This window comes from Pempheris klunzingeri, chromosome 17 (genome assembly GCF_042242105.1).
Source record: "Pempheris klunzingeri isolate RE-2024b chromosome 17, fPemKlu1.hap1, whole genome shotgun sequence".
In the NCBI taxonomy this organism is placed as follows: domain Eukaryota; kingdom Metazoa; phylum Chordata; class Actinopteri; order Acropomatiformes; family Pempheridae; genus Pempheris; species Pempheris klunzingeri.
The window spans coordinates 20,426,256-20,454,028 of record NC_092028.1 but is presented as its reverse complement, the minus strand read 5'-3'; the positions used below and the strand labels follow the sequence as shown (position 1 = coordinate 20,454,028).

The following is a 27,773-nucleotide window of genomic DNA, read 5'->3' as shown; positions in this document are numbered from 1 at the left end:
GAGCTTGATTGGGGATAAACCGTGATTTAGTCCTCAGACCCACGGTCCACTCTGCCCCTAACACTAACACTCACTTTCTCCCCTGCTGCAGCAAATGACCACGTCACAGGCACTGCCACACGAACCAGCATTAATCAGCATGTGTTCCCTATTTAAATGTGCAATCAACAATTAAAAAGAGCATGTGTTATTCAGATGGCACACAATTCATTCTAAAGAATTAAAACTAAAATATACAATAAACAAACATTCTAAAGCACCAAAAACATGAACTTCAGTAATTCAAATTTCTGTGTCCATCACGTTGTAACCTGAATATTAATATCATAGACACACCTAAACTGGCTTCATGTACACATAAGCCAAAGAAAAGCCTCACTAATATCGTGGGACTCACTTGTATGTGAGGGATTATTGCTTTAACACCCAACCGTCACACACAAGTGACTCAGACTGAGGCTGTAAGTGATGAAGAGTTTGCTACTGTATCACTTTTTAACCTCCTCTGTTGAATGAAAACATTGTATCTCAGATATTTACCATTTGATGCAACTGTAATAAAAAAAAAAAAAAGACAAAATACCTCTGTACTGTTCCTGTTCCTCATCAGGTTTATGAGTTTACAATAGCTTGCAGAAGTGAGACGTGCATGAATGACCAGTTTGTGTCCCACGGCCAATTCTGAACGGTGACCTAAAATGTCTTACGCGATAAGTAAACACAGTCAACAGGATAATTGCTGGAACAACTCTAAAGTCTGTCTCCAGGGTGATGCTTTTGCAGGAAACAGAAACCTGTGAGTGTTGTTCCACTGCTGCACCTCAGTTAGTTGAAAAGCAGAGATTAAAGACAGAAAAATCAAAGCTCGCTGGACAGGAGCAAGAAGGAGGTTAGTGACGGCTTTCCATCTGGTTGTCACGCCGTCGGGCCGTACATATATTCCTGCACAGTCACAGCTTAAAGCCACCCAGGAGCCAGACTTATAGACCTGATGCTCCTAAACCTATCAACCTGGCCTGTTTAACATTTGTTCTCAGCTAATCAGTGTGGGTGTTGGTAAAAGGCGTTGCTGCGTTCACTGTCGTCGTACCATCTATGTAATATTCATTGTGCAGGAGAGTCCTGCAGAGCCTCATCATCACCAGCACACTTCAGTGAATATCTCTCCCCTCCTCTGCTGGAAATACTACTCTTTATCCACGCTTGCTTCTGATCTGGCTCCACCATCGATGCAGCTGTGGAAAAGTCTAGCGCCTGACATTTAAGACTCACTCCTGAGATGCAGTACGCCTTCTTGCGAAAGTGATCACCACAGCACATGCAAAAGGAAAAACCGTATGTTTCCACAGCACTAATCTCCTGTTACTGCAAGGTACTGACAACCGAGATTAGGAAAAGCATTTTTTTTTTTTTTTGTCCTGGAATGTGGATTGATAATCGTTGAAGATAATGTGACGAAGTGACGGTCTTTTCCAGTCTCATCTAGAACACCGAGTTCTCTGCTCCGACTCGGCTGATTAGACTCAGTGATATCTACGACCACAGAACAGTTTCCTGAAGGGTCAGTGATCAAATTGGACACAATAAATTCTCAAACCGTGTCTCTGGTTGTGGAAGCTAACCCCTGGATCTGTTCTGAATAGGACTCCGGCTACACTACCTCTTAAATATATGATCAGTGAAATATGCTGCTTTTGAATTATTCCCTTCCAACATTTCTACTTCAGTTCTTTCAAAGTGGCACAAGAGACTTATGTTCAGCACTCCTACGCACTCTCTATAAAGTTTGAGCGCACTCACTGGGCCGTGGCAAGGCATTTTGTTTTGAAACGGTGCATTCCAAAAATCTTTCATTGCTTTTTTTTTTTTTTTTTTTTCGTTTTTATTGCTGGCCTAGAACTAATCCATTACTCACAAGGAGAGCTGAGGGGGCAAAGAGGTCTTTCTTAAGAGTTTAATGAAATATCTACTTCCAGGTTCTTTCTGCACAGTGCACCCTCAGGGTTTCACTCAAGGGCTTTGTTGCTGTATCCCTCCTTCCCCTCAGGTGCTGAGCAGGAAATTAAGGGATGGATGTTACACCGAGAAGCACTGATTAAGACCTGATGTTACCGTGCCGCATGTGCCATGCTGTCGAAGGCCAATGGATAAAGCTTAGCAATCATCAAATAGGGTTTTATAGGTCCAGTGACGGTTGTCATTGTAATTTACTTGTTATCTCAGTGTGACTCATCAGCACCTCCTGAAAGATGTAGCAATGCTGCACTGACGGGATTTTATGTTGGTAAGAGACCTTGAAATCATTGTGAATTATTTCAGTTATTAAAACACAATCTGGTCTCCGGCTTTGCAAGAAAATGAATATATTAATATGTGTTCAGAAGACACTGCAGCCCGTGGGCACTGAAATAAAAAGAACTGAGTTACTAACTAGCTCGGCTCATCACCTGTACAAGAGTAGGCTTGAAACATTCAATACTTGGAATCATCTGCTGTGCAGCATCGTTCTCCACGTCAGGACTATGATACATATAGACATACATGTACAGATGTATATATATATATAAACTGTGAAGAGCTTCTATTTCATCATTGTAACGCACTGATGTTATAACAGTATATCCAGAGGAGATAATCGTTTTCATTTTTCGCCCCACAGACGATCAGGACGGCAGAGAATCACTAACACACCAGCAGAGATTTGTCTGGAGCACATATTTGTCCTCTGAATGTAAACTTTCTGACTGATAAGCCCTCAAAGTCTTTTATTCAAACTGGCCTCGGTCAGATTCTTCATATCTCACCACCAGAGCCTGGAACAAAATGACCCCACCAACCTCGTGTTGTTTTAATGATGCCGGGCTGTTTTAAGTCTGTTCAGTCTGAGGAGAAGTAGTTAGGTTGGAGAGAGAGTCATGATGCTTTTATGGTGACACACTGGACCTGTATCATGTTTAATCTGTCCTGGCATCCGAGGGGACTCTTTATGTACTGTAGGGTGTGTTTGGGTGAATGTTAACATAAGAGAAAATACAAAATAGCTGTGTGACTATGGCTTTAAGCAGCCACACTGATGAGCCGCACTGGATGTTAAAAGCCGCCACTCTGAATGTTACGCTGATGATTTTTTAGGCTTTTGCTTTCACTTCAGTTTAGTTTAGAGTGGGTTTACTCACTTCACTTTTGTTTTTATTGTTTGGAGTGTTTTAGTTTGGTTTCCGTTAGTTTCATTATTAGTTTTTTGACATAATATGCGACATATTTGTCAAGGGCAAGATTTAAGAAGATGAGAATTGGTTTTAAAAATGTACAAACTCACTTTGTAAAGGCAGCTGACTCCCAGTCACACACACATCACACCCCAGTGTCAGCAAACATTATGTACCAATGACTCCTCGGGCCGCTTGTGTTGCCAAATTTGACCAAAGACATTTCCACTGTATTTCTATTTCACTTCAGTTAGTTCTCACAACTGCAAAAGACCATTTTAAGGTTTAAAGTTGGTTTAAAGGTTCAGGTTAGAATGAGGTTGAGGTTATAGGTAGGCTGAGGGCTGGGGAAAGCATTATTCCAAGGAAGGCCCTCAGAAATATGGAAGTACAACTGTGTGTGTGTGTGTGTGTGTGTGTGTGTTCCCCTCGCGCCCCACCTCCCTGCCCTCCGTCCAATCAGAGCAGACAACGTCCATTCAGGCCTCACGACCGTGGAGCAGCGGCGCAGAGCGCAGCGCGAGGCTGTGGGGGAGGGTCACGTGTGTACACAGTGCGGGGCTCAGCAGCTCTCCAGCAGTAGTAAAGTCTGCAGCGGACGTCCCCCCCCACACTCCCCTCCCCTCCCCTCCTGAACAGCCCTCGTCCTAAAAGTTGCTAGATGCAGACAGCCTCAGCAGCTAAACGCGTCTTTTCGCAGGTTTTGGCTTCCTGAGCGCCAGCGGAGCCGGAGCGCGCACTTTGGGACGTCTGTTTGGGAAATGAAACGACTCAGAAATGCCAGTGGAAATGCTGCATCCGAACTCTATGCCTCCGTAGGTTTGTCACCGACCCAAATCTATACGTTTCTGGTGAGTTTTCCTTCCCAATTTTCCGCAGTTGTGACCCACTAATGTGATGGTTTTTTTGCCCTGAATTTGCGCACTGGAGCGGCAGAGAAGTGGGTTCGGCTGGATGCGGGAGAAAGTAGCTGTAGTTGTGGCAACAAAAGCCGCAGAAATGGTAGAATAATGGAAAAGCCGTGACAGCTATGCACGCTGTGATCTGTGCAGTCAAGTGGGATGGAGACACCGAGTGTCCGCAGGAGCCCCCGGACTCCTCCGGGGCTTGTTTGGTCAGCCTGCTTCAGCTGGAGCCGCTTTAACGATGCGTTTATATTTGGAAAACAACACCTGAAGACATTTCTCACGGGATCAGTTTTCTCCTGGGGTGGGGGTGGTGGTGGTGGTGGTGGTGTGTGTGTGTGTGTGTGTGGGGGGAGTTGTATCAGTTTAATCAGATGCCTCTTGAGTTAAAAGCTCCTTCACTGGGGAATGAGAAGTGCAGTTTAAAAGTTGGAGTGGACTAAAAGAAACAGCAACCTTATTTTGACATGACATCCACCATTGTGGAGCTGATGGGGTGTCACATTTAACCACAGGCAGTGTTTACAACCAGTAGGTTGAAAGATGGGGGCAGCCTTGTTTACTGGATCAGTGAATCAATTCATATATTTCATTAAGTCTCAGGCCATCAGTGGTTTCCACACAATTTGACTAATTAATAATATTATTTACAGATGTGTGTCCCTTACTTACTAATTCATCCACCTGACTGTATTTCACATCAGCTCAGTGGACGTTAGGCTACTTCCTGTCAAAGCTGTCGTGCTCAGATGAGTCTTACTGCTCACCAAATTAAATACTTCTTGAGATTTGGGCTTTTGCACTTGTTGTTGTCAACTCCATCCATGTGAGCGAGGGGGGACACGGCCATGTGTGCCACGGCTTAATGGCAGTAAGCCTGCTTTGTGCTGACCGTTGAACTCTGACTCCGCTGATGCCTGTGACAGTTCAACACGTTGTCGAAAAAAAGACCCCGAGGAAGCTGCCGGGAAAGGCCGTGACCCGTGCTTGACCGGAGGCTCCCACACTAGAACTTGATGTGACAAAATACTGTTTTTTTCCAAAGCAGATCTTCCGTCACTCCCCCTCACACACCCTCTGCAGTGCAGCAGTGGGTCAGTTCTTCAATCTTCAATTCAATCTTTGAATTTTTCTGTGTTTAACCAGGAAAGATTTGTAGGTAAACAGTTTAACATGAAGGACGTGCAGCAGGTAGATAATTCAATTCAAGTCAAAAAACAATCCAGTGCTGTGACTCAACTCAAGAGATTTGGCGAAAATGTTCTGATTTGTATAAAACCCCTCTGCAGAAATGGAGTCGATGGCAAGTATTTTCAATCAGCTTAGTCATTTTAATTTGCAAAATGTTGTGCAGCGTTAGCACGCACCTGAAGTCAGATCCCTCATTAATGCTCTCAGTTAATGGGCTGCTTTCCAAGAATTACAGGCAGCTGAGAACAGACAAAGATTTAGAGCTTTCTTAAATGAACTCTTACTTCTGTTGAGTTGCTAGTTCTTTAAATGACTTTACTTTAAGTTCCACACTGTTCATTTGACACTGCTGCCCGGTCACATCATGTGTGAAATGTGAGTCAGGTAACTTTGTTTTCCCTCTGTAGTATTTCTCTTGCTGCTCCTCCGCACGCCGCTGCAGACACGAGTGGCGAATCATGTGACATCACTCCTTCTACTTTCTGAGAAGAGCTTGTAAATTCCAGTAAGGATATATGAGGGGTGTGGGCCCAGTATGTCAAACTACTCCCATCGGCCCGCGAGATCTGGCTGCAGAACGCTGAGACGTCAAACACGTGGGCGTCACTCTTACGAGATCTTGTTTGGTGGGGCAGAAGCATGCTGAAGCGGGGCCTCCCCCTCTGGGAATATTTAACTTAACCACTTTTGACATGAAGTAGGGCAAAAAGTTCAGACAGAGCTTAACCGAGTCTACGACTGCAGTCAGAGTTGTGCAAGAAGAACTCAGCTTTCACTCATTCACTCCCTCAAACTCAAGCTTTGTCCTCCTTTGACAAAAGCTCGGGCTGTTCCGACTTAGCACCGTACTTTTACATATGGCACCTATATGAGACGCAGCCAGCAACAAGCCGTTCTTCTCCTGGTTTTATTCTAACATAAGCAATAGATTTGTCCACATTTAAGACACAAAACTGTAAATGTGTTGTTATTAGGGAAAGCTTTTTACTGAGCAATCCAGCAAAGAGTAATGAAATTTGACAACCCCTGATTATGATGGTATCAGTACATTCTCATCATCCTGTCTCATTTTAAATGTTGTTTAATCATAGATTCTGTTTCAGTAATTGGCCAGTAATGAGGTCAGTGTGCAGGTGTGCCAGCCAAATGCCCAACAGTAGCTTTAACAGCTCAAAGTAAAGTCCTTAAATGACTTAATCAGCCCGGACAAATGGCGAAAAGACAAATCTTTGCATTTGAGAAGCTGTGACCGGCAGATAATTATCATACCTGACAAATGACCCTACACCTGACAGACAATAATATTACCATTAATAACATCAGCTGAATATAGGGCCTGTTTATGTGAACAGACATCATCACTTTACTCTGTAGTTTTGTCCGAATCTGAAATGGACTTGAAAACAAAATGGTGACCATCACTCATATCACACGAGGTGCCTCCAGGTCAGGAGGAGACCTCGTCTTTCACCTCTCCTATTTATCCCTCAGTTCAGATAGAAACTACAGATTCATGATTCTTGGCTGCCGGCAGAGAAGTGGAATGATTCACAACATTGACAGAGAAAAAACCCTAATCTAAAATTTAATTTACGTTGCTGTGACTCGGATGATATGCAGAGGAGACGAACGTGTCCCTAATATTGTTAGAGAGAGTCTCTAACTGCCATTTTCTTATCTATTCACGCATATTATGTGGCAGCTGTGCTTTGGTTGGTTTGGCCTGTTTTATAAAAGTGTGAAATCCTGAGGATGAGATTTGAAGAGGACGTCCCTAATGGCTCAGCATGAAACAAAATACGTGTACTTCATATCAAATCTCTGACATTTCCTGTAGGTAAATATCCCAAGGTCTCCGTGTCAGCTGTTTACCCTCCGTACAGCCCGCATTTTAAAGGCCGTGACGTTTTCTATTTCTGTTTAATCAGTGTTTTGTCATTAAGGTCAAGTAAATGACTAATGCTGTTTGCAGAGGAGCAGGGAGATTAACATCAGCAGTCTAAGTAATTATACCCATCATTCCTTTCTTATGCACAAATGTAGGTTTCCTGCAGCGATCGTAAGCTGCAGCCAGCGTGGAAGCGAAAGAGCGGCTAAGATGTCTGTGTACAGCAGGTGCTAATGACTGGGGACAGGCAGCCACCATGCAGCCTGCTCTCTTTAATTATCACCAGCTTCTCTTTACGTCATTTTCTCCTTAAATGATCTGAGGTTGTTGAAGGGTGAACAAGCATTCGGGAAAAGAGCGCTTCATCTATGGCAGACGACCAAAGCTAATTATGTACTTTTGTCCAGGCCTGTTTTCAGTAAATGAGTCATGTAGCTGTTTGTGTTGGGGATTGATGTTTACTAAAGGTCTGACCAGCGCTCCTGTCCTGGTGAAGACACTTTTTAGTTTCTTTTGTAAAGAGTAACTCTACACTTTCTTCCTCCTGATCCTGTTCCAGCTCTGAACTCCAGCTTCCACTATAGTCTCATTACAGCCAATTGGATTAGTGCAGAGGAGGGACTGAGCCCTTGTGTGTGTGTGTGTGTGTGTGTGTATATGCACTGTGTCTGAGGCTTAAGGCCAGAACAGCCCCTCTGTAGTGGTGTTACGTAAGTGAACAGAAGAATGTTTCCCCTCTACTGGCATCATTACTCATCCTCGTGAAAACAAAACTGCCTTGCTGCACTTTGTTCCACAGTATTTTCATGGGGGGAGTTTTACAGAATATTACGCACAGATAAGCACATTGTTTTTTTTTTTAAATGTAAAGGTTTATTTGTTCGGACAATCGTGTGGAAACATAACAGCCGAATTAGCACAGAGGAAATAAAATAAAGTGAACTTGGCTGACACACCGCTGCAATCCCCTCTAGTCCTCTTATTTCTTGACCGAAGCTGTTTGAATAATTTATTTGAAATGACCTGAGTTAATTATGCAAGATAGCATTACATAAGCTTTCTGAAATCCTGCAGCCCCTTGATCACAGGAGCTCCAGATATGTGCATGGTCATTTTCTTTGACCTTTTCCTGACCTCCAACCCCGACTCAGTCCTTGTCGACCCTTCGCCAGAGCTCGCCTCACATTTCACTCAGTATAAATCCACCCATCGCCACGTGCCCAGCCCCCGCACAGCTCGGCTGTAACCTGAACAGAAGATGCTCAAAACTGTCTGTAAAGTGTGTAAAGTGTTTGTTCTTTATCTGGCTGCTTGTCCGTGTGAAAAGCACAAGGGTAGCACCGCATGGGCAGCAATGCCCCTGCACGTGAGGGAGAGGCAGAAAGGGGCAGAAAAAGCTTGCCGGGGCGTCAAACACTTGATCTGACTAGTGTTGTTCTCAAATGGGAGCAATAGTGGGTTTTGAGGCCGAGCTTGCAAATGAAACATATTGTGAGGAGTTCGTATTCAGCCACTCGGATGCAGTGAAGTGAAATTAACAGCGTTACCCAGGGCATAATAGCTGTGCCGCGGCTGACGTGCTTTTGTGTCAAGGCCGTGCTCGCATCTCCAGCCAACACCAGAAACCAATAACAGAGAATCAGGGCTGAATTCTGCTCACGGAGGAAAAAACAGCTCAGTGTTTTTTTTTTTTTGTGACTTCCTCAAAACATAATAATGGCAGCAACAGGCAGACTGTGTCAGCTCGGCCGTGATGCATGATCACTGCTTCAATAATACAAATAATAAGCAACTATTATCATCTGTGATTTTCCACTTTCAGCTTGAAGTCTATTGTGTCTGAGGGGAAATTTGTTTTGCCGCCGGGCAACATGCACACAGGCATGTGAAATACATACATAAAACATCGACACAGAGGCTCACAACTATCATGTGACTTGGGATATTATAATTGTTTTCACATTGCTGAAGAGATCTTATACAATATTTTAATTGTCGATTAATCTGACTATTATTTTCTTGATTAATCGATTATTCATTTAGTCTGTGAAACATGAATCTCAGTTTCCCAGAGCTTAAGGTCTCCAATATTTAATCAAATAATCAACTACACATTTCAGCTAAAACCTTTTATTTATTGTTCTTATCTGAAATACATGAATGCAGTGACTGATTTCTTTCTCCCTCACTCTGCCTGCAGTGGACCTGTTGAGACCCGACCCGTGTCAGAGCCCAGCGATGTGGATCTGCATGGTTTACAATGAGACGGACACCAGCGTGGACTTCCAGCTCTGCCAAGACTATGGCCTCATCCTGTCAGTCTTCTCCCTCATCTACCTCCTGGTGTGCTTCCCGTTGGGGCTGTGCTACAATGCACTGCTGGTGGTGGTCAACCTCTCCAACAAGGTGTCCATGACTATGCCGGATGTTTATTTCGTCAACATGGCCATCGCGGGCCTCGTGCTCAACCTGGTGGCGCCCGTGGAGCTGATGAGCTCCACCTTCACCCGGTGGCACGCGTGGGAGTACAACAACGAGGTCTACATCACCCTGCTCATCCTCTTCAACATCTCCTCCCTGGTCATCATGTACTCCACCACGCTGCTCAGTCTGGACTACTACATAGAGCGGGCGCTGCCTCGTACATACATGTCCAGCGTGTATAACACCAAACATGTGTGTGGGTTCATCTGGGGCGGGGCGGTGCTCACTAGCTTCTCCTCGCTGCTCTTCTACGTCTGCAACCACATCTCCACTAAGATGGTCGAGTGCTCCAAAATGCAGAACAAGGAGGCGGCGGACGCCATCATGATGTTTATAGGCTACGTGGTTCCAGCTGTGGCTGTTCTCTATGCCTTTGTGCTCATTTTGCGCATCAGGAAGGAGTCTACACCTCTGGATCAGGACTTGGCTCGCTTGGATCCTTCAATCCACAGACTGCTGCTAGCCTCAGTCTGTGTGCAGTTCGTACTGTGGACCCCGTACTACATGACCCTGTTGGTACACACGGTAGCCGGTGCACCAGGGTACATTAGCAACGTACATTACTTACCTACCTATTTTTTCTTGAGATGTGTGTCTAAGCTGCTGGCTTTCTCCAGCAGCTTTGCGATGCCTCTCATGTATAGGCAAATGAACAAAAACTTCTCCAACAAGCTCCAGCGGCTGCTCAGGAGGCTGCACTGCAGAGACCAGTCCTGCCCTCATGAACGCTCAACAGTGCAGCAAGTGGTGACGTGAGATCATCCTTTGGGAGATTACCGACGCCCCTCCCACTCCCCCTCTTCCACCTCATGGCCCAGCCGGCACTTATCCCCCCCCCCACACACACACAGAGCCAGTATCTGACTGGGCTCCCTCGCTGCTCTGGACTGTGTTAAGAGCGACGTAGCTTACTGTGGAATTTCCTGTCACCTTCCAGAACTTGATTGGATCTATCCGGTTCTGCAGTGAGAGGACAAACCAAGCAAAAACCACTAAGTGCTGTTATTGTTTGTCGCAGAGTGAAGCGCTCCACTAAGACACTTGGGCCTCTAGTTTGAGGGCAGTAAATCAGCACAATCACCTGATAACAAGCCGTGCGGTGTTTTCTCAGAGTTTCACTCTAACACTAATGATATCCAAGGGTAAGCTGGCAAAGGGACTCCCGAGCGCTACACCATTGCAGTGGGTCCATCTGCACTGTAGAGTCACAACATGTTACACAAACAATTTTAATTCCCACAAAGAATAATTCACAAATGATACAGTAACACACGAGCAGAACCAGCAACCTATAAACTTTAACAACCAATTGATAACAGTATTTTTTATAAGAGTAAATGTTATTCTGTTTCTTAAAGCTGCCACAGGCGTACGTAGCACTTCATACACACAGGAACATGAAGTTAGCAGCTTCAGTCGTCCCAGCCATGGTCCGAATGCTGTTATACTGTATAGCAGCAGTTCCATGAGTTATATAGCAGGAGGCTAAATTATTAGCAACATTCAACGTAGCAACACATCGCCTGCTTTCATGGTAAATCTACAGAGACAAGCTAACAAACCACTGTTTGACATTTCTCTGTCCTCCATTGTTTGAGTTGCTTTGCAGGGTTGAGAGTTGTTCCAACGCTGCAACAGCAACTTTCTCTGCTTGATTTTCCACCACTGAATCAGACTTTTACAGACATGCACACGCATCTTACACCAAAAACAAACCCCTCGCATTGATGGATAGTGACTGGTATATCAACAGCCCAACACAGCCAGTGAGTTTGTGTTGTGTGTCAACACTGCAAACCAATGTTTTGCATTGCCAGTGAGCACCAGTGTTTACTGCCCTCAAACTAGAGGCCTTGATCACTTGAATTGGGAGACAGTTCTGCCTTTTCAGAGCTGAATTTTCCTTTTACTTAAATGTGTTGAGAGTGATTGCTCATCATCAGAGTAAATAGGCTTCACTTTTTAAAGGTGGAGTACAATATTAATGGTCTAGTTACAGAAATTGTAGCTGAATTTCAAAAGCTATTTCCTTTCCTCGATACCAGTACTACCCTGTAGCTAGATGTAGGTACTGGTAAGAGTCGTTCTCATTTCACTTCTATAGGCTGAGTTGTGAAGTTGTGACCCACTCACAGGCATAAAGAGATTATTCTTACATATGTTATAAGTTCCACAACAAATATAGAATATTAATATACATCCACACCACTTTAAAGTCACACAGAACTACACAAATTGTTTATATAAAGCTTGTAATCAGGGTTCAGACATAACCGGTATACCTCTTGTGATCTCTGCTGAAATCACATCACCAGTTAACCATAAGCAGTTCAAATCAACTCATTAATCTGAGCAGAGAGCCTACGCTCAGTGTGCTGTTTGTTAGGCCGTTGTTATGCATGGAGACCCTCACAGAGGGTCAGTGAAGTCCCCACAGGGTCACAGAGTGGGCACTTACATTCCCTCAACTGTATGAGCACTCATACAGGATTTGTCCAGGGGAAATATGAAACCTTACTGGGTCACTCTAGAGACGGTATCAAAAACCTTCACAAAGTATAAAAGACTGGCCTGCCAAGCACCTGCAAACAGTGTGTTTGACGTAGAGTTTGAACTGTAATGCTGCTCAGATGCTTTAAGGTAATCTGCACATTATTTGGCAAAGCTGCTTTGCTTTCTTGCCTGCCACTTAGGAAAAAAAACAACAACAGACTAATAGTGATGAATCCCAGTTATAAAGTGGAAAATGTTTTTGCATGTTGCATCACTGCATTAGTTTAGTTTAAGTAGCTTTCTGAGTGGGGGGGTCCGTTTCTAAATCATCCTGTGAACAGATACACGAGCAGGATGGGGCATTCACTTTAAGAGAAATGGAAAGTGGGCACACTGTTATATTCCACTGTCAGACAACAATAAATGACTGTCCCTCATCTTTGTTTTTACAGATTTACACCTTCATATATAAAAAGAAAACCAGCTGAAATCTTAGTGTGATTGGCTTCCACTGTAAAATTTGAAGAGTAGCTCAGTCAGACATGTTTGATGCTTTTTACACACATGATGTGAAGTTATTACTAAGATGTATTTTGCATTTATTCAAACATCTCGTAACCAGGGATATTGCTTGTCGATTGAGGTTTGAAACAGTGTCCAGCATTTTAATTTCGCATCGCACCACCCTCGTAATGTGTGTCTACAATCAGTGAGAAGCAGCGAGAAGTGCTGCTTATGTTCAGCTGAGGCTGTGTTTACATTCTGTGCTACAGTATGTGCTGCCCCATTAAAAAGGCTTATGCGTATTGTGACACAGTTAATCATTATTCGAGCTCAGTTCAAAGTCCTAATGCTTACTGTTCATTTAGCTCTGGAAGGCAAACAGTAGTACATGGTCAGATGATAAGTGGGTTGAATCAGAGCTTGTGGCCGTTTCCCAGTTTTCTGATTAAATGACAAATAAACACATTCTCATTGGTATTTTTATACAGTTAATCTGAATAAAATAGAATTTCATATACATCAATTTCATGAAGAGCAAAACTCTTAATATGATATTTTGATGGTCAGTTTTTTTTAAAACATTCAACCTGGTTCTGAATCTGCATCAAACTACAGAATGAAGGACAAAATAGCTTAACAAGAGTTAGGACCATTTAGCTTTACTGTGTTACTGCAGCACCACCTGTAGGCAAAACATCACCCAGATGATACTGTGTGTGCGTGCCACATCAAAATTTGGTTGCAATACACCAAAATCCAAATTAGTTATGCCCTAATTCATTGCAATCCAATAAGTTGTCTTTGAAATAGAGGAAGTAACAAGCAATCAGAAGGACTGACTGCACGATGCACACAACTGGCAAATAAAGTCTGATGCAATTGGGCTCAAAATCACACCCAACTCAGATTACTGCTCAAGTCTGAGTCTGGTTTATTATTCCAGAGGCCAAATTGACACATCAGTGCAAAGAAATCTGAGTAATGATCACTGAGCTCAGTTAAATTGGCCGGAAACAGGCCGAGTGTAAAAACACCCTCAGCGTTCTCGCGTGTGTCGAATGTATGTGGCTGCATTTTAGCTGTTTGAACTGCAAAACCTCAAAAGAACAGATGAATCCACTTTCAGATGTGATGCTTTTGTGACTGTGTATGCAAGTGTATATGTATAATACAAAATAATGTGTATATATTGTATGTGAGAGATTTACAGGAAGATACCATTGTTCTTTCAAAAATACAGTATTATTTTCTGAGAGATATATTTAGATTCTGTAAGTAATCTACTCTATTGTCAACTGAGTCAAAGACTGATTAAACAATAAACTAACATGGATATTACCACTCTGTCTTCTCTCAGTGGGATCTGGCTAAACGTACAATAATGTGAAAATATGTTGAAACATCTGCTGTGCAGGCTGTTGCTGTAATTAATGCCAAACATCTTTGTTCCCTCAACAAGTGAACAAAACATGACAAGTATTTAGAAACCCCCCAAAAAACTGTCCTCTGAAATGGGACCATTCCTACTTTTTTTTTTTTTTTTTTTTTTACAACTCAGGCTGCTTGGCTAAAGTTGTTGTTTTATCAACTCAAGCGTAGATGAAAACAAAATGCTGTTAATTCCAGCTCTTTTGCTAACCCTGTAATCCTGTGTTCAGGTCAGGGTGATGGGCAGGCTGTGGGGGGTCCTCCCTCCCTTTCAGCTGCAGCGACAGTGGGAACGAGGAGGGACACCACAGCTCGCCACACTGCTGACAGCAGACTGCTTGTGGCGAGACCCTTCAACCACGCCGCTCACACTGAGGAAAATATAAAACATTCCTGGCATTCTGGGAATTGTTTTGTCTCCTGTGGGTCTGACAGTCCAATACTGCTGCCATTCTCAGTGGAAACAATGTTGTGTAGGCTACATCTGATAACAACGCTGCACTGTGGAGGCTTCTGTGACTGCCGGCGAGCAGGAGATGGAAAAGAAACGCACCAGGAAGCGAGCAGGATTGACATGACGAAGTGATGGATTACTGTGAAAATCTCATTTCTGATTAGATGGTTTAAAGTGAAAGCTCAGCAGACTGAGGTGTAAGGTGCCATGTTGTGAGGAGGAGTAACAACAATGCATCAGATGTTGTCACCACTACTTTACAGCAGTAGCAACAAAGGACTGCACTTAGTGTATGTGTTTATATCTGTAAAGCCAAAACTCAGAGCAAACATAAGAGAACCAGCAGGAGCAGAGGGATGTCTTGAATTATATGTGCTACATCTGGAAATGATATGATAATGGAGTGAATTGAACATGGTTGTCATGGTTGCCGTTTCCCCCTGTGAGAGCTGGAGTTAAACAGGGCTCTCACTCCATTCTGTTAACGCACGCAAGCAACACAAAAAAACACCAGTCAGTGTTCGTACCATCTGTGTTTATGTGTGTTTTTCATTTTTCAAGAACGGGAAGCTAATTATGCAAAGCTCTTTCTAAGATGTAGCAGCTGAACCAGTATGACGAGCCTGGACACAATTCTGCTGAAAGTTTAAATCACTATGGATGCCAAATATTCTTATCGCCACGTTAACATCTATTAATTTGGCCAATGCAACGTACCAATAAGGTGCAAGACGAGCCGCTGCGTGCTCATGTTCACCTTTAACACTAAAGCCACGTTCATAGTGTGTTTTTATAGATAGACGGCTGTTTGTTGGCTGAGAGCAGTTGCCAGGCAACCAACAACCACCGTTTGTGCTAAGCTAACATATATAACATGTAATATAATATAATGGTAACAATTTTCTCATGCAATAATCAGTTTAATAGTTTTTTTTCATAATGCCAAACTATTTTTTCTGCACAAGATGGTATCTGATTTAGATATTTCTTTAAAACTTACAAACATGAAGCTATGTGCAGTCGTAACTGAAGTGTGAGTACATCTGCAGCCCTCTACAGAGTCAGAGTAGACCAAGAAAAGCTCTTAACTGTACAAGCATCTGTCTGGAAATGGTGTAACGCTGACCAAGCACAGTTTTTAATGTGCTACATTAGTCTTAATGTTGTTTTTCTCCTTTAGAGGTTCAGCCAGACCAAAAGTATTAGGGTCAACATCAGTCGAACGTACAGCATCGCACTTCAGACCACCTATGTAGCCAGAACATTTGGCTTGTGGCTTTAAATATTTTATCTGGCTGTCAACCAGATTTCACACACACCGCTGGACCACCGTTGTTTTTCTTAACACGGGTGAAATTGGGCTGCAGAATGTAAAGACGAGAACAAGGCGAGACAGGTTACAGTTAGTATTTTAGAAATCTATTTCAAACTGTGATCCAGAGTGTCAGAAGGGGGGCATCAGTGGAATAAAAACCCTGAATCCTTGAACTGTAGGAAGAGAATAGGAGGAGAGTGAGCGTGTCAGGCTGCGTAAGATGTCTATTCAGCTACAAAACTGATCGTCTAAATGAAATCAAATAGAATAGTTTGGATTTTGATTTGAATTTTGAAAGTGAACACGGGATGAAAAGAGATCAAACAGAAAAGACTACACGCTTGAAAGCAAAGCTGGTTTTGATCCTGAATTGGATTTAACCAAGAGCAATAAAACAGATAAAACAGGTACAGAGGGTTTGAACCTATTGTGCCCTGAATCCAGAACCTACTCCTGTGATTGGTGAACAGAGTAACACAGTTATAGTTGTTTCCAGATGCGTCCTTGACATATTTGAGAGCTCCCACCATATGAATCCCACAGAACAGAGCAGGGACTGCAGGAAGGAGCCTTCGCCTTTGGGGAGGCAAGTGGACCCGGGCAGATGCTTTACAAAACAATCCACCCTTCCTCCCTTGCCAATCCTGTTCTTCACTTTTCCTCTTCAGAAATGCGAGCAGAGAATTAAAAAAAAAAATACACACTAACAATAAAATCCCAGCATCAGCTAAATATCAAACATGGCCCTGGAAGCAGTGCCGAGGAGCTGGACTGTGCAGGATGTTCCATTCAGAGGTTGTGGTTGTGGCTGTGGGAGATGTTGGATGGAGCCAGAAGCACATCAGACTGGTAAGTGGAGGCAGATGAGGGTGTTGTACCCTGCCCTCCTCTAGACCTCCCACTTTCACTCCCCCAACCACAAGCAGTTAAACCCCCAAACTTCCCATTAACAGCGCTGGTGATGTTGTCTTGTTCATTCTGCGTCACCAGACGGGGAGTATTGTATTCTGGGAGAGCCCCTTTGTTTTACACGTACAAGAAAACAGTAGTGTGGTTTCATGGTTTCACCGAGGCCGAAGTAAATGTCGGGTTCTCCTTGTTATTTACACTTGATGCTTTCACCTATTCTCTTATTTCACCTGCAGAAGCACCTTTATAAACCATCCTGATAACAGACATCAATCATTTCTCTGATTCAGCCAGAGCTGGTGCAGTGATGCTCAGATTTTCCTCACCCTGCCAAAACATTACACACTGTTTATGCCAGTGAGCCACCCAGTGGACGTAATCAGGGGGTGCATCCTCTCCCACAGCCCTCGTAATTAATCCAGCTGGAAAAGTCTCACACAGGAAGTAGCTAAAGCACAATATTCATAGGGAGCACAAAAATCAAGGCCGGTCTAGATGGTTGGAGATGACGTGCTTACTTTTTTCAGCCACTGTAACTGACAGAGAAAGACATAAAATGAAACAGCCACTTCCTTTTCTTGGAAGCTGGTCTTGGAAGTACATTTTCCACAAGAGGCTCACTGTTTACATAACCTGTCGTTAGCTTATTTAAAGCTGGAGTGGGGGAAAAATCTGGAAAACACACACACAAAAAAAAAAGCCACAGTTTGAAAATGAAAGCCCTCCTACGGCGGCTCGCGCCTCTCTGTCCTAAACTCCTCCCATGAGACGAGCACGGGTCTACACAGCAATTCATATGCAGAGCAAAGTGAAGCTCTCCTCCTCCCTACAGTCTCTGACACTCTGTAGTACCTTTCCGCTAGACTGATCTCTACATTCCCACCTTCCCCTTATCTGTGTGAATTCATGCGGACTGAATAGCTGAGATTTCAGGGAGCTAAGAGAAAATCACACAACTGTGCTGCTTGCTGTATGACCTCTTGGGCTCTCTGTTCATCTCAGCTGCTACCAGGACTAAAATCATCTTCCTCTAATCCACAGAGGGTGTCCAGTGCTGCAACCTCTATCGTCAAAAAACCCCAAATTGTTTTGGCCAGCGGGGCTACCAGCTGCCGAGATGACCCTCTCGGCTCCTTCGGACCATCAGTCAGAAAGTCAGCTTTTCCAAGACACGAGGTCACATGTCACCTGCACTCCAATCAGCAAGTGGTACTCCACCTCTCCACGATGAGGCCAATGCTTGACCCCTCATTTTACATACTTTAACATACTGACTCTAATTACTGTGAGCCCTGAACTCTTCTGGATCCAAGGCAGTGATCCTTTCTATCACTGAATCCCTCCACACAGTGTTCTCACTTTGTCAGCCTTCCTTTTCTTCATCTTCATCACTGCGCTCTCTATTATGTGACCTTCTCTACCTGACAACCTCGAGATACTGAGAGCAACGAGAGCAGCAAAAGAGCCGCAAACAGGACTGAACAGAGCCACTTGTAATGCTACATAAGCGGCAAACGAGTGCGCGGCTGTATTGTTCATAAACCTTTTTACGTAGCTTTAAAGAAGATGCAGGGATTTGACGTTGAAGCTTTTTAAAAGCTGCTTCTGTAATCTGTAGATTCTGGATAGTGTCCAGCATGTATTGGATTGAACATTGAGGTCTACTATGACCTGCCCTGTCCTCAGACTCCTCATACGCACTCACTCCGCTGGCTCTCTGTTGTATCACATTCGCAGCACTGCCAAAGGAGCTGTAACCTCATACCTTCAGGCAGTGATCCAGCCTCGGCCTTGACTTCTCTCTCCCCTCTGGCTGTCTGTGGATGAAGTGACCTTCCCACCTTTCGAAGACCTCAGAGTCACATTCTGTCTTTTGGAGGAAAACTGAAAATTGTTGTTGTCACTGACTAAGAACCTTTTGCTCCTCTACTCTCCTTTAATCATTATTAGATCAGACTATTCTTAGTGATTTCATCCAGATCTAATTCATTTGTTCATTTCATAGGGGCAGAGCACATTAATGGAAAAAAGTGTAAAAATATGAGATTTAAACTAATTTGCGTCTCTTGGCAGGTAACAAAAACAGGGACATTACAAGTGACAATCCACAAGATGTCAGGTGGAACATGTCAGATTAAAGGTGATCACAGTTCTGGTCTACCTTGAGCTGTTGTTTGAAATGGGTGTTAAAAGTGTGGCGTGCACGGCCCTTATTGCAACTGCCTACGTCACTCCAATGTTTACTTCCCCTCACTGACGGCACAGGATGTTAAAATGTGGTGCATCTATCTATCACAGTCCCCTCTAGTGGTGGTCCTGGTGCCAGAGCCACTGTCGGTTCTCTAAAGCCTCATACATAAAACAAGCTTAGCTTTAAAAAAGTCCTCAGATCTCAGTAGCTTATATTTTTGCAGAGGTATGGTGGAAATAAAATAGATAAGAGTACTTCTATTGGTTGAAGTGTTGTTACACCTGTAAGTGACCAGTGGATAAAACAGTATGTGATGTGTGGATCATCCAGGAAACACTGACTGTGAAAAATGACCTGACTTGCTTCAACTTTTGTGAATTAAGTTTGCTTGACTCCTTTTTCACAAGACCTTTAAAGGTTAATTTAGATTCCAACTCGATCCCATGCTTGAAGACATTCACAGTGTCAAGCAGCTCCCTTCTCAGGAAGTGTCACCTCCTCAGGTTGTTTTGTTAACATCATATAGACCATTTCTTTCTTTTTTTTTTAAATAAAAAACATTGGTATTCATTTAGTAAACCAATCCAGAACACGAGCATTGCAAATGTAAGAACTGTGGAAGCTTGTTGGATGTTTTTTGTAGGTGTATTACTGTATCATCTGCATATATTTGAATATTGATGTTTTTACATGCATTAGGCAGGTCATTTATGTTTAGTGTGAATAAAAGAGTAGAACCTCGGGGCCCCCTACAGGAGAGTCAAGGTAAGGAGAGTTGGTGCCATCGGCATAAACACACATGTATGATTTCAAACACAGGACGGATTCTTTAGAAAAATGTGAATGCATTAATTAAAATGTGTGCATTATGTAAGATTATTCAGTTAAGATTTTCAAGATAAATACACTTTAATACGTCTGCTCAGTATCAATATATATCACTTTGTTGTAGCAGATGTTTAGTGTAAATCTGTAATTATTGCAGGCATCTGAGCACTAGCCAACGTCACATCAAACAGGTCCCAATAGTCACAGTTTAGACACATAGATGAATTCAAATCATATTAATGTCACCGCTTGCCCAGGAGCAAAGAGTCTGTTCTGTTTCCGCCTTATTGAGAGTGAAGGCTCAGAGGTTTTTAAGCTTTAGGTGAATGTAATTTCAGTATTGAGAATGAACATTAAACCTGCAAGGGGCAATGTCTCCTGTTGTGTGTGGGGATCAATAATCGATACAGATCAGTAGGCAAACTATTTTAGAACAAACATATCGATGGAAAAACTAAGAAAGGTCATGTGCGGTGTGTTTGCACGGCTCTTGAGTCTAAGAGGTAGACAACCCAGGTGAACAAATACTACCAAAAATAAAAGTGGTTTCCTCAACAACACAACCTGGTCGAAGCAAGCTCAGTCCTTGGATATTTGATGCTCAGCGGACACCTGGAATCACAAACTGGGAGAAAAAGGGAATCTGATGAAGCATGGTGACAAACCCTGGGTGACAGATCACCTCTTGCCTCTCCGTCTCTCCCGCCCTCCTCTCCTCTCCTCTCCTCTCCTCTCCTCTCCTCTCCTCTCCTCTCCTCTCCTCTCCTCTCCAGACAGGGCTGGGCCAAACAGCAGGTGGTGCAGAAGAGAAGCCCGGACATGGGATTTACAAATCTCAGTCTTTCTGACTTCTGCACCGGACATGGCATGTAGGAGGCACATCACATCCCAAATTTTAAAAAGTAAGTGCTGCTTTTGATTCCCATATCTTTGCTACTATTTGTGGTTATGGAATAGTTCTTAGTTAGTGTCTTCTTTCTCAGTTAGTGTCTAAAAAGAAACAAGGACAATTTGCAGTCAAATTAAAGGTGACACTAACTCCACAATATGTGTTTGTGTTTGTCTACACTTAACATGTTGTGTCTTTATTTTCAGTGTCGACGGGGTATTCCCTCATGTTGCATAATGAGTTGTATATTATGTCATCAGCTAGCTCTTTATCCTGCTCCACTCTATGCCTGGAGTGGCTGATTATAGCATTTTCCACATAATCTGAATCTATTTGAAAGCAGCCTATCCCAGTTTTACAAGGGATATTACAAAACATGTCTGAGGAATCAGATATCAAATAGAGAAGCGTAAATATCACGGTGACAAGATAATATGATCAATTACAGCAATATCTGACTATGAATTATATGATAGTATATAACTATGTGGGCTTAGATGAGTCATGAAGCCATTTCAGGTCGTTCTTATTATTTCTCGTACTTTAGTACTGGCTGTGTGCTGCTCATGCTGTGATATTGATTATATATTTATTGGAGATTATGCTTGAAAGCAAAGCTGTAAAAACTATGGCAGAAGATTTCTCTGTAAGATTTCTGGGCTCTATGGATTCATCCAGCAGTACTTTCATGTGCATGCATGCTGTATATGTCCTGATTATTGCTGTGAAGACTACTGTTTATAAGAATGCATTAAAATTGCAGAAGCTTTCCCCTTGTGGAAATAAAACCCTAAGGGCAGTGAATGTTTGCTAAAGGTCGTGTTTGCCGAACAGAATACAATCTTTCTATTGCCAGAGGAAAGTCTGAGATTTTGGGCCTTCAATTAAGGAAGAGGATAGTTTGTAATGTGTAATATGAAGCATAACAAATCAGAGTGTGATGTGTTGGCAGGAGCCGTCAAAACACAGGGGTTCACACAGAGGTTTGTTAAATGTTAATGACAAATATGTTTTCATCTCTGCAATTAATAGGCATCAAGTGTGGACAACTTTCGAGTGGGCTCAGATTGGCTGAGGATTTCTAAGGAGGATTTCAATGCATCTGTTTAAGTCTGAAGCTTGAATGTTAATGTGCTTACATAGTCGTCTGCCATCGGTCTTAGACCCCTTCAAACTTCTCTCACCAAAGTGGACTTTTCATACTTGATCTTTTCCGTAAAGAGTAAAACCAGTGTTTTGCCTCTTGGTTATTTCCGTTTGGCCGCACACAAGATTGCTGCTTTTTCCAAGTCTGTGTACCTAATTCTGTTTTCATGTTCTGATGTTTGTCTCTTCTCTCCACAGCTCAGGTGTCACAGCAATAGCGTCTCTGGCTGAGGCTTGCTGAATAAAGATGCACATGGACTTGGAGAGACAAAGCCGCACTCAAATGAAAGAAAGTCCAGCCTCTAGTCTTAGGAGCGCCATTTGGACAGTCTGGATGATGTGACTCATCAGGTTACAAAGGCCAGAGATGATTTTAAGATATGGAGATGCTTCAGTTTTGTGGCTGGAATCTACCGGGAGATGAACCTTGATGTCAACATGGGGTCAGACAAACTGTAATTGTTGTGTACCGCGCCCCTGACTTGTGTCAGCATGCCAACAGAGCATAGATGATTCACCCTTTAAAGAGACATAACTGGGAACTAACAGGGTCTGATGATGTAGCAGCTACAGGTGACTTAAATGTGGCCTTTGATTCAGGACAGTCCAACCACAGTCAGTATGGAAGAGCAGACAACTTCTCTAGTCTGGATATATGTTAACAGTACAGAGCAACTGAACACTTCATATGAGTACAACACAACATATTTGATTGAAAACTCAGACAAATACCAATCCTACATAATTGGTCTCTTCCTGTCCTGCCTCTACACCATTCTCCTCTTTCCTATTGGATTTATTGGTAACATCTTAATCCTCGTGGTGAACCTGAACCACAGAGAGAAGATGACCATCCCCGACCTTTACTTTGTTAACCTGGCTGTAGCCGACCTCATCCTGGTGGCAGACTCCCTCATCGAGGTCTTCAATCTGAATGAGAAGTATTATGACTACGCTGTCCTCTGCACCTTCATGTCCCTTTTCCTGCAGGTCAACATGTACAGCAGCATCTTCTTCCTCACGTGGATGAGCTTTGACCGATACATTGCCTTGGCTAGCTCCATAAGCAGCAGCCCTCTGAGGACTATGCAGCATGCCAAGCTCAGCTGTGGCCTCATCTGGATGGCGTCCATCCTGGCCACCCTTCTACCCTTCACCATTGTGCAGACTCAGCACCGGGGTGAGGTGCACTTCTGCTTTGCCAACGTCTTTGAGATTCAGTGGCTGGAAGTAACCATTGGCTTTTTGGTGCCCTTCTCCATCATTGGTCTGTGCTACTCTCTGATTGGACGCATCCTCATGAAGGCCCAGAAGCACCGTGGACTGTGGCCACGGCGGCAGAAGGCCCTGCGCATGATCGTGGTGGTGGTTCTGGTGTTCTTCATCTGCTGGCTGCCAGAGAACGTCTTCATCAGCATCCAGCTGCTGCAGGGCACAGCTGACCCAGCCCAGAGGACTGCTACCACCCTTTGGCATGACTATCCACTCACAGGCCACATTGTTAACCTGGCAGCTTTCTCCAACAGCTGCCTCAACCCTATTATCTACAGCTTTCTAGGAGAAACCTTCAGGGACAAGCTGCGTCTCTTCATTAAGCAGAAGGCCAGCTGGTCAGTGGTGAACCGCTTCTGCCACCACGGCCTGGATTTACACCTCCCTGTCAGGAGCGAAGTGTCAGAGGTGTAACAGTTGAAAAGACGGACAAATTTTATGAAACTGAGAGCACAAAATATGCTAAAATTCTTCATATCAAAGTGATATATCACCCAGTGTGACATATTACCTCAGCTTTCTTCATCTGTTATTTAGCTTTGCCTTATAGTTGTACCAGTGTCTCAGTTAACCTGCTCACTTTCTGAACAAACACACAAAAGCACCAAGAATGTACACTCAAAGGTGGATGACAACGACTCAATGTGTGCAACTCTATCAGTAGATGCACATACAATACTTAAAGCTATTTTCATGTTTATCTGCACAGCGTGTTGTTTTATTTGGCGTGTTGAACTGCTAGTGAGGAGCAAAATGTCTCCATCTAACCCTGAGGTACAGCCAGCAGGCAAAGATAACTAATGGATAGACAGGTGGATAGATGAGACCAGCTTTTGTGAAGGACAAAGATAGAAGAAACCTTGTTTAAATCTTCCAGAGCATTTCTGGGTTGTGTGGGATAAACTGTAGAAACAGCAAAGAAAAGAAAAACAAAATGACGGCTGTCATCAGTCAAATAGTAATGCAGCACAAGTACTAGTTACTTTTCATTGACCACGTCCACTGTACGACCACTGTACCCCTTACTTTGTGCATTTCAGCTAACATTCCTGTGTGGAAATGGCCGTGTGAATAGCAAAACACTCAATGGACGATGCAAACAAATGTTCATAAGATGAGTTTTATTTTTTAGAATTAAAGAAAATGTCCTGCTTTTCCTTGAAACATGAGGTCTGACCTTTTGAACTTGTCTTCAAACATTTCAAGGAATAAATGAGGGATAATGTGGCCGCACCTTTTATTTCACACTTGTTACACTAGTCACAGTCGTGCTACGAGGTGAATTATGAACATTTAAGATACCATTAGTCTCAAAACTCTGTCGTCTGAGCTCATGTATACAGCGGGTAATGTAGGAATCAGTGAGTGTTCATTTCAAAGAGCTTGTCAGCTCCTGTTAGCTCGATGGCAGAGCAAAGAGGCAGGTGTTGTTTTGCCAGGAGGGAATGAGACTGGGTAAACACATTACTTAAAGTTGGCAACATGGCGCTGCTTCAATCTTTTGTTCTTACCCGTCTTAAACATATATTACACTGATAAACAGCAATGGCCATCTGTAGACAGAAGTAATGGCCCTGTGACAAAAACAATTTTCCATTTAAAACATACTTCGTCTGCACATTTGTGGTTTGTTTTTCTGCCTTGGAACTGATTCAACTCATTCATTTTACTCAGTTAACCCAAATACTGCACACGTTGTGACCCCATTGATCACAGGTTAATGTAATACAGATTACTAGGATACACAGATGCAGTTAAGACATTTTAGATTGTATCCCATCAGAGGCTCAAACGCAGAGGTACAGAGCAACCTGCCATAAAGTTTTACAGCCTCTAATTCTTTGTTGATCAGTTAGAGCAAACATTGTAAATGTTGTAATATTGCTCTGTTTTCTGACATTCAATAGTGCGTACAGTTATCTGCGCATTTCTGGCTACTTATTCCCTTTGCCATTTCCATTTTTGCAAAAATAAACACTTCAGGTACAACAGGTTCTGTGCAATAGCAATAAAAGTTGGTGTGTTATGTAGTAACGACAGAAAGAGTGCAGGAAACTCTATCATGCCTAGACTGAGGAAAGTACACCATAGTATGAAATCTCTGTATTGCCAGCCTGCGGTGGGCCGGAGCTGTGTTTGTGCATGAGGCAGCCAGAGATAATGGCGTGACTGGGAAAAACAGGAGTCCAAACCACAAACTGTTATTCCAGCTGTAACAGTCCCAGCAGCCTGGGAAAGCAGCGCTGAGGAGTGTGTGAGTGATTGTTTATTAGAGGTCTGCAAAAATGCAAAACTTGTTGTGGGACATGGTACTAAAGATTCTTTGACGTGATTCTATCCTCAGCGTGCAAGAAAGCATTCAGCGTGATATACGTTTCACAGTTATTTCTTTTAAACTGACTGACGACTTTAAGGCAGGTTTAAGCACAGCTCATGTATTTGTAATTTGTCTGTGGACGTGTGAAGGCTAGAACCTCCTGTAAACAGTGCACGGCTCTATCAGAGCCACCGAGGACACAAAGACAGGAAGGCATGCAAGTAATAATGCAATGAGAGCTGTCAGCTTCATTGATATAAACAAGCAACACCTACACACCAGAGCCCAGACCCTCCATGTTCAACACTACGGGAGACGCCAAGGATCATTCTTACATCACACATACACACACACACATCCACACGCTACAAACACACACTTTAGAGATGCTGTGAGAAGAGGTTGACAGTGGACTGTGTGCACAGCTGAGGCTACTGAGGAGGGTTAAAGGTTTGTGGTGACTGACGTCACAGAAAGGAAAAAGGGTGTGACTTTTCCCCTTGCTCACATTCAATACTTCCTCTGGATGATGCTGGATTAAACAATTAGTTTGTGAGCAAAAAGTCAATCTCGTAAAAGAACAAGATGAATTATCTTTAGGGTTATTTATGTATAGTATTGAGCACAGGGACATGTCCATGCAGCCAAATGATAATGATAATAATGATGTAATCTAAAGATAAATCCTGGATCTTATTACTGACTAATTTGGAAGTTGTGGGCAAACATCATTAAAAGCACGGTAGTTTTGCAGGTACATGTGTACACACATGTCAGACTGCTACAGACTGACCACTTTATTAGGTGCAAAACAGTGAGATATTGCAAAAAAAATGAGGGTGGATGAAACAATCCAAGTTGAATCAACACCTTTATGACATTTCAAAAAGTTGCAGCGCTGTTGTACTGGATTATATCAGATTGTACAGTGTAAATGTCAATTCCTTAAATTTAGCCTCCAGTTATTCACTGACTGAACATGTCCAGGTTTTGATGACATCACAGATGAGAGCGGAGGTTATGTAAGTTCCCCAAAACAATGTGTGGACTGTGGTTTATTACGTTTATGACCATCTGCACTGTGCTCAGGCTGCTTAAAATATGCTGAGGAAAAAAAAAGAAAAATATACTTTCTCATAAAGGTGAGAAAATGTTTCTGATGTGAGAAAGGTGCTGGACACCATCCAACTGTAAACTGAGTAGGGGTGGAGCATATCAAAGTAATTACAAGTGGATAGTCCAGGGTTTATGCATAATTACAAGGCAGTGCACTCGGCAGACCTCTGCAGCTGAATAATGAATTAGACGTATAATTGCATTTGTAAATTAAAATCCCTTACAGGAAAAAGGAGCTGAATAGAACAGATTAGCTTCCCAGATACAGAAGGAAAGAAAAAGGACAAGAGTTTGACATGCTGCTGTAATAATGAGGCAGACCTCATCAAATTGATTGTTTCTGATATATTGTATATTAGAGCGACTGCAAACAAAAGATTTGACTGTAACAACTAAAACTTCATGCAAATATTTTGCAATTTATTCGATTAAAGGAGCAGAGCAAGCTGAGTGAGAGAAGCACACAGAGAAAACATGTGAGGCTTTTCACCTCTCTCCCCCACCACACACACACACACACACACACACACACACCTTCCCCTTCACTGGAGCTGTGATCTTCACAAGTGAGGTGTTCAAATCTACATGCAAAGCAAAATCAGAGATTCTCAGCCTGATGTCTCAGTATCTAAATTATAATGCAACAGGTAGAAAATTAAAACTTTTGAGGAGAACTTAAGTGAAGAAACTGTTGTTCAAGTCCCTTTTTGATTCGGCATTAACATCTTGGTCGTTAATGTCACTGAACACTATAAAATCTAACTGTGTTTTCTATTCAACCTCACTGACTATACTGGCAATAAAATAAAGAGAAATAAAATAAAATAAGATAAAACACAACAAAATAAAATAAAATGAAGTAAAATAAAATTAAAAATTAAATCAAATTACATGAAGCTGAATAAGATAAAATAAAATAAAATGGAATGAAATAAAAAATAAAATAAAGGGCAGTTTCAATTTCTCCCCCTGATTATCTCTAAAAAACCAAAGAAAACACAGCTTATAAATAATCCCAGTGTAACCTCGAGCACACTTGAACTGCTGCTATGAATGTGGAGGAACATTATGACATTTATATTAAACATGAAACAATAAGGACGTGTTTCTGGAGCCAGCTGAACTGACTGACGCCTTCGCAGCGCCCCCTGCGTCACTGTCTGCGCTGACGTGCAGGCGGACGTGCATGCACGCGAGCAACAGATCCGAGCGCATGCGCAGTTCATTGTTTTGA

The 27,773-nt window shown here is 42.9% G+C and overlaps 2 protein-coding genes across 2 annotated transcripts; both read left to right on the top strand.

Annotated features, from left to right (window-relative positions):
* The first annotated feature begins 3,867 nt into the window (after window positions 1-3,867).
* On the top strand, window positions 3,868-10,881 carry gpr146 (G protein-coupled receptor 146). The gene is made up of 2 exons (XM_070848058.1): window positions 3,868-4,060; window positions 9,394-10,881. Exon 2 carries the CDS (start codon window positions 9,432-9,434, stop codon window positions 10,431-10,433), a length of 1,002 nt encoding a protein of 333 aa, XP_070704159.1. The 5' UTR covers window positions 3,868-4,060; window positions 9,394-9,431; the 3' UTR covers window positions 10,434-10,881.
* Window positions 10,882-22,416: 11,535 nt separating this feature from the next.
* gper1 (G protein-coupled estrogen receptor 1) lies at window positions 22,417-23,520 on the top strand. Its single transcript, XM_070848427.1, has one exon. It carries the CDS (start codon window positions 22,417-22,419, stop codon window positions 23,518-23,520), a length of 1,104 nt encoding a protein of 367 aa, XP_070704528.1.
* Window positions 23,521-27,773: the final 4,253 nt, after the last annotated feature.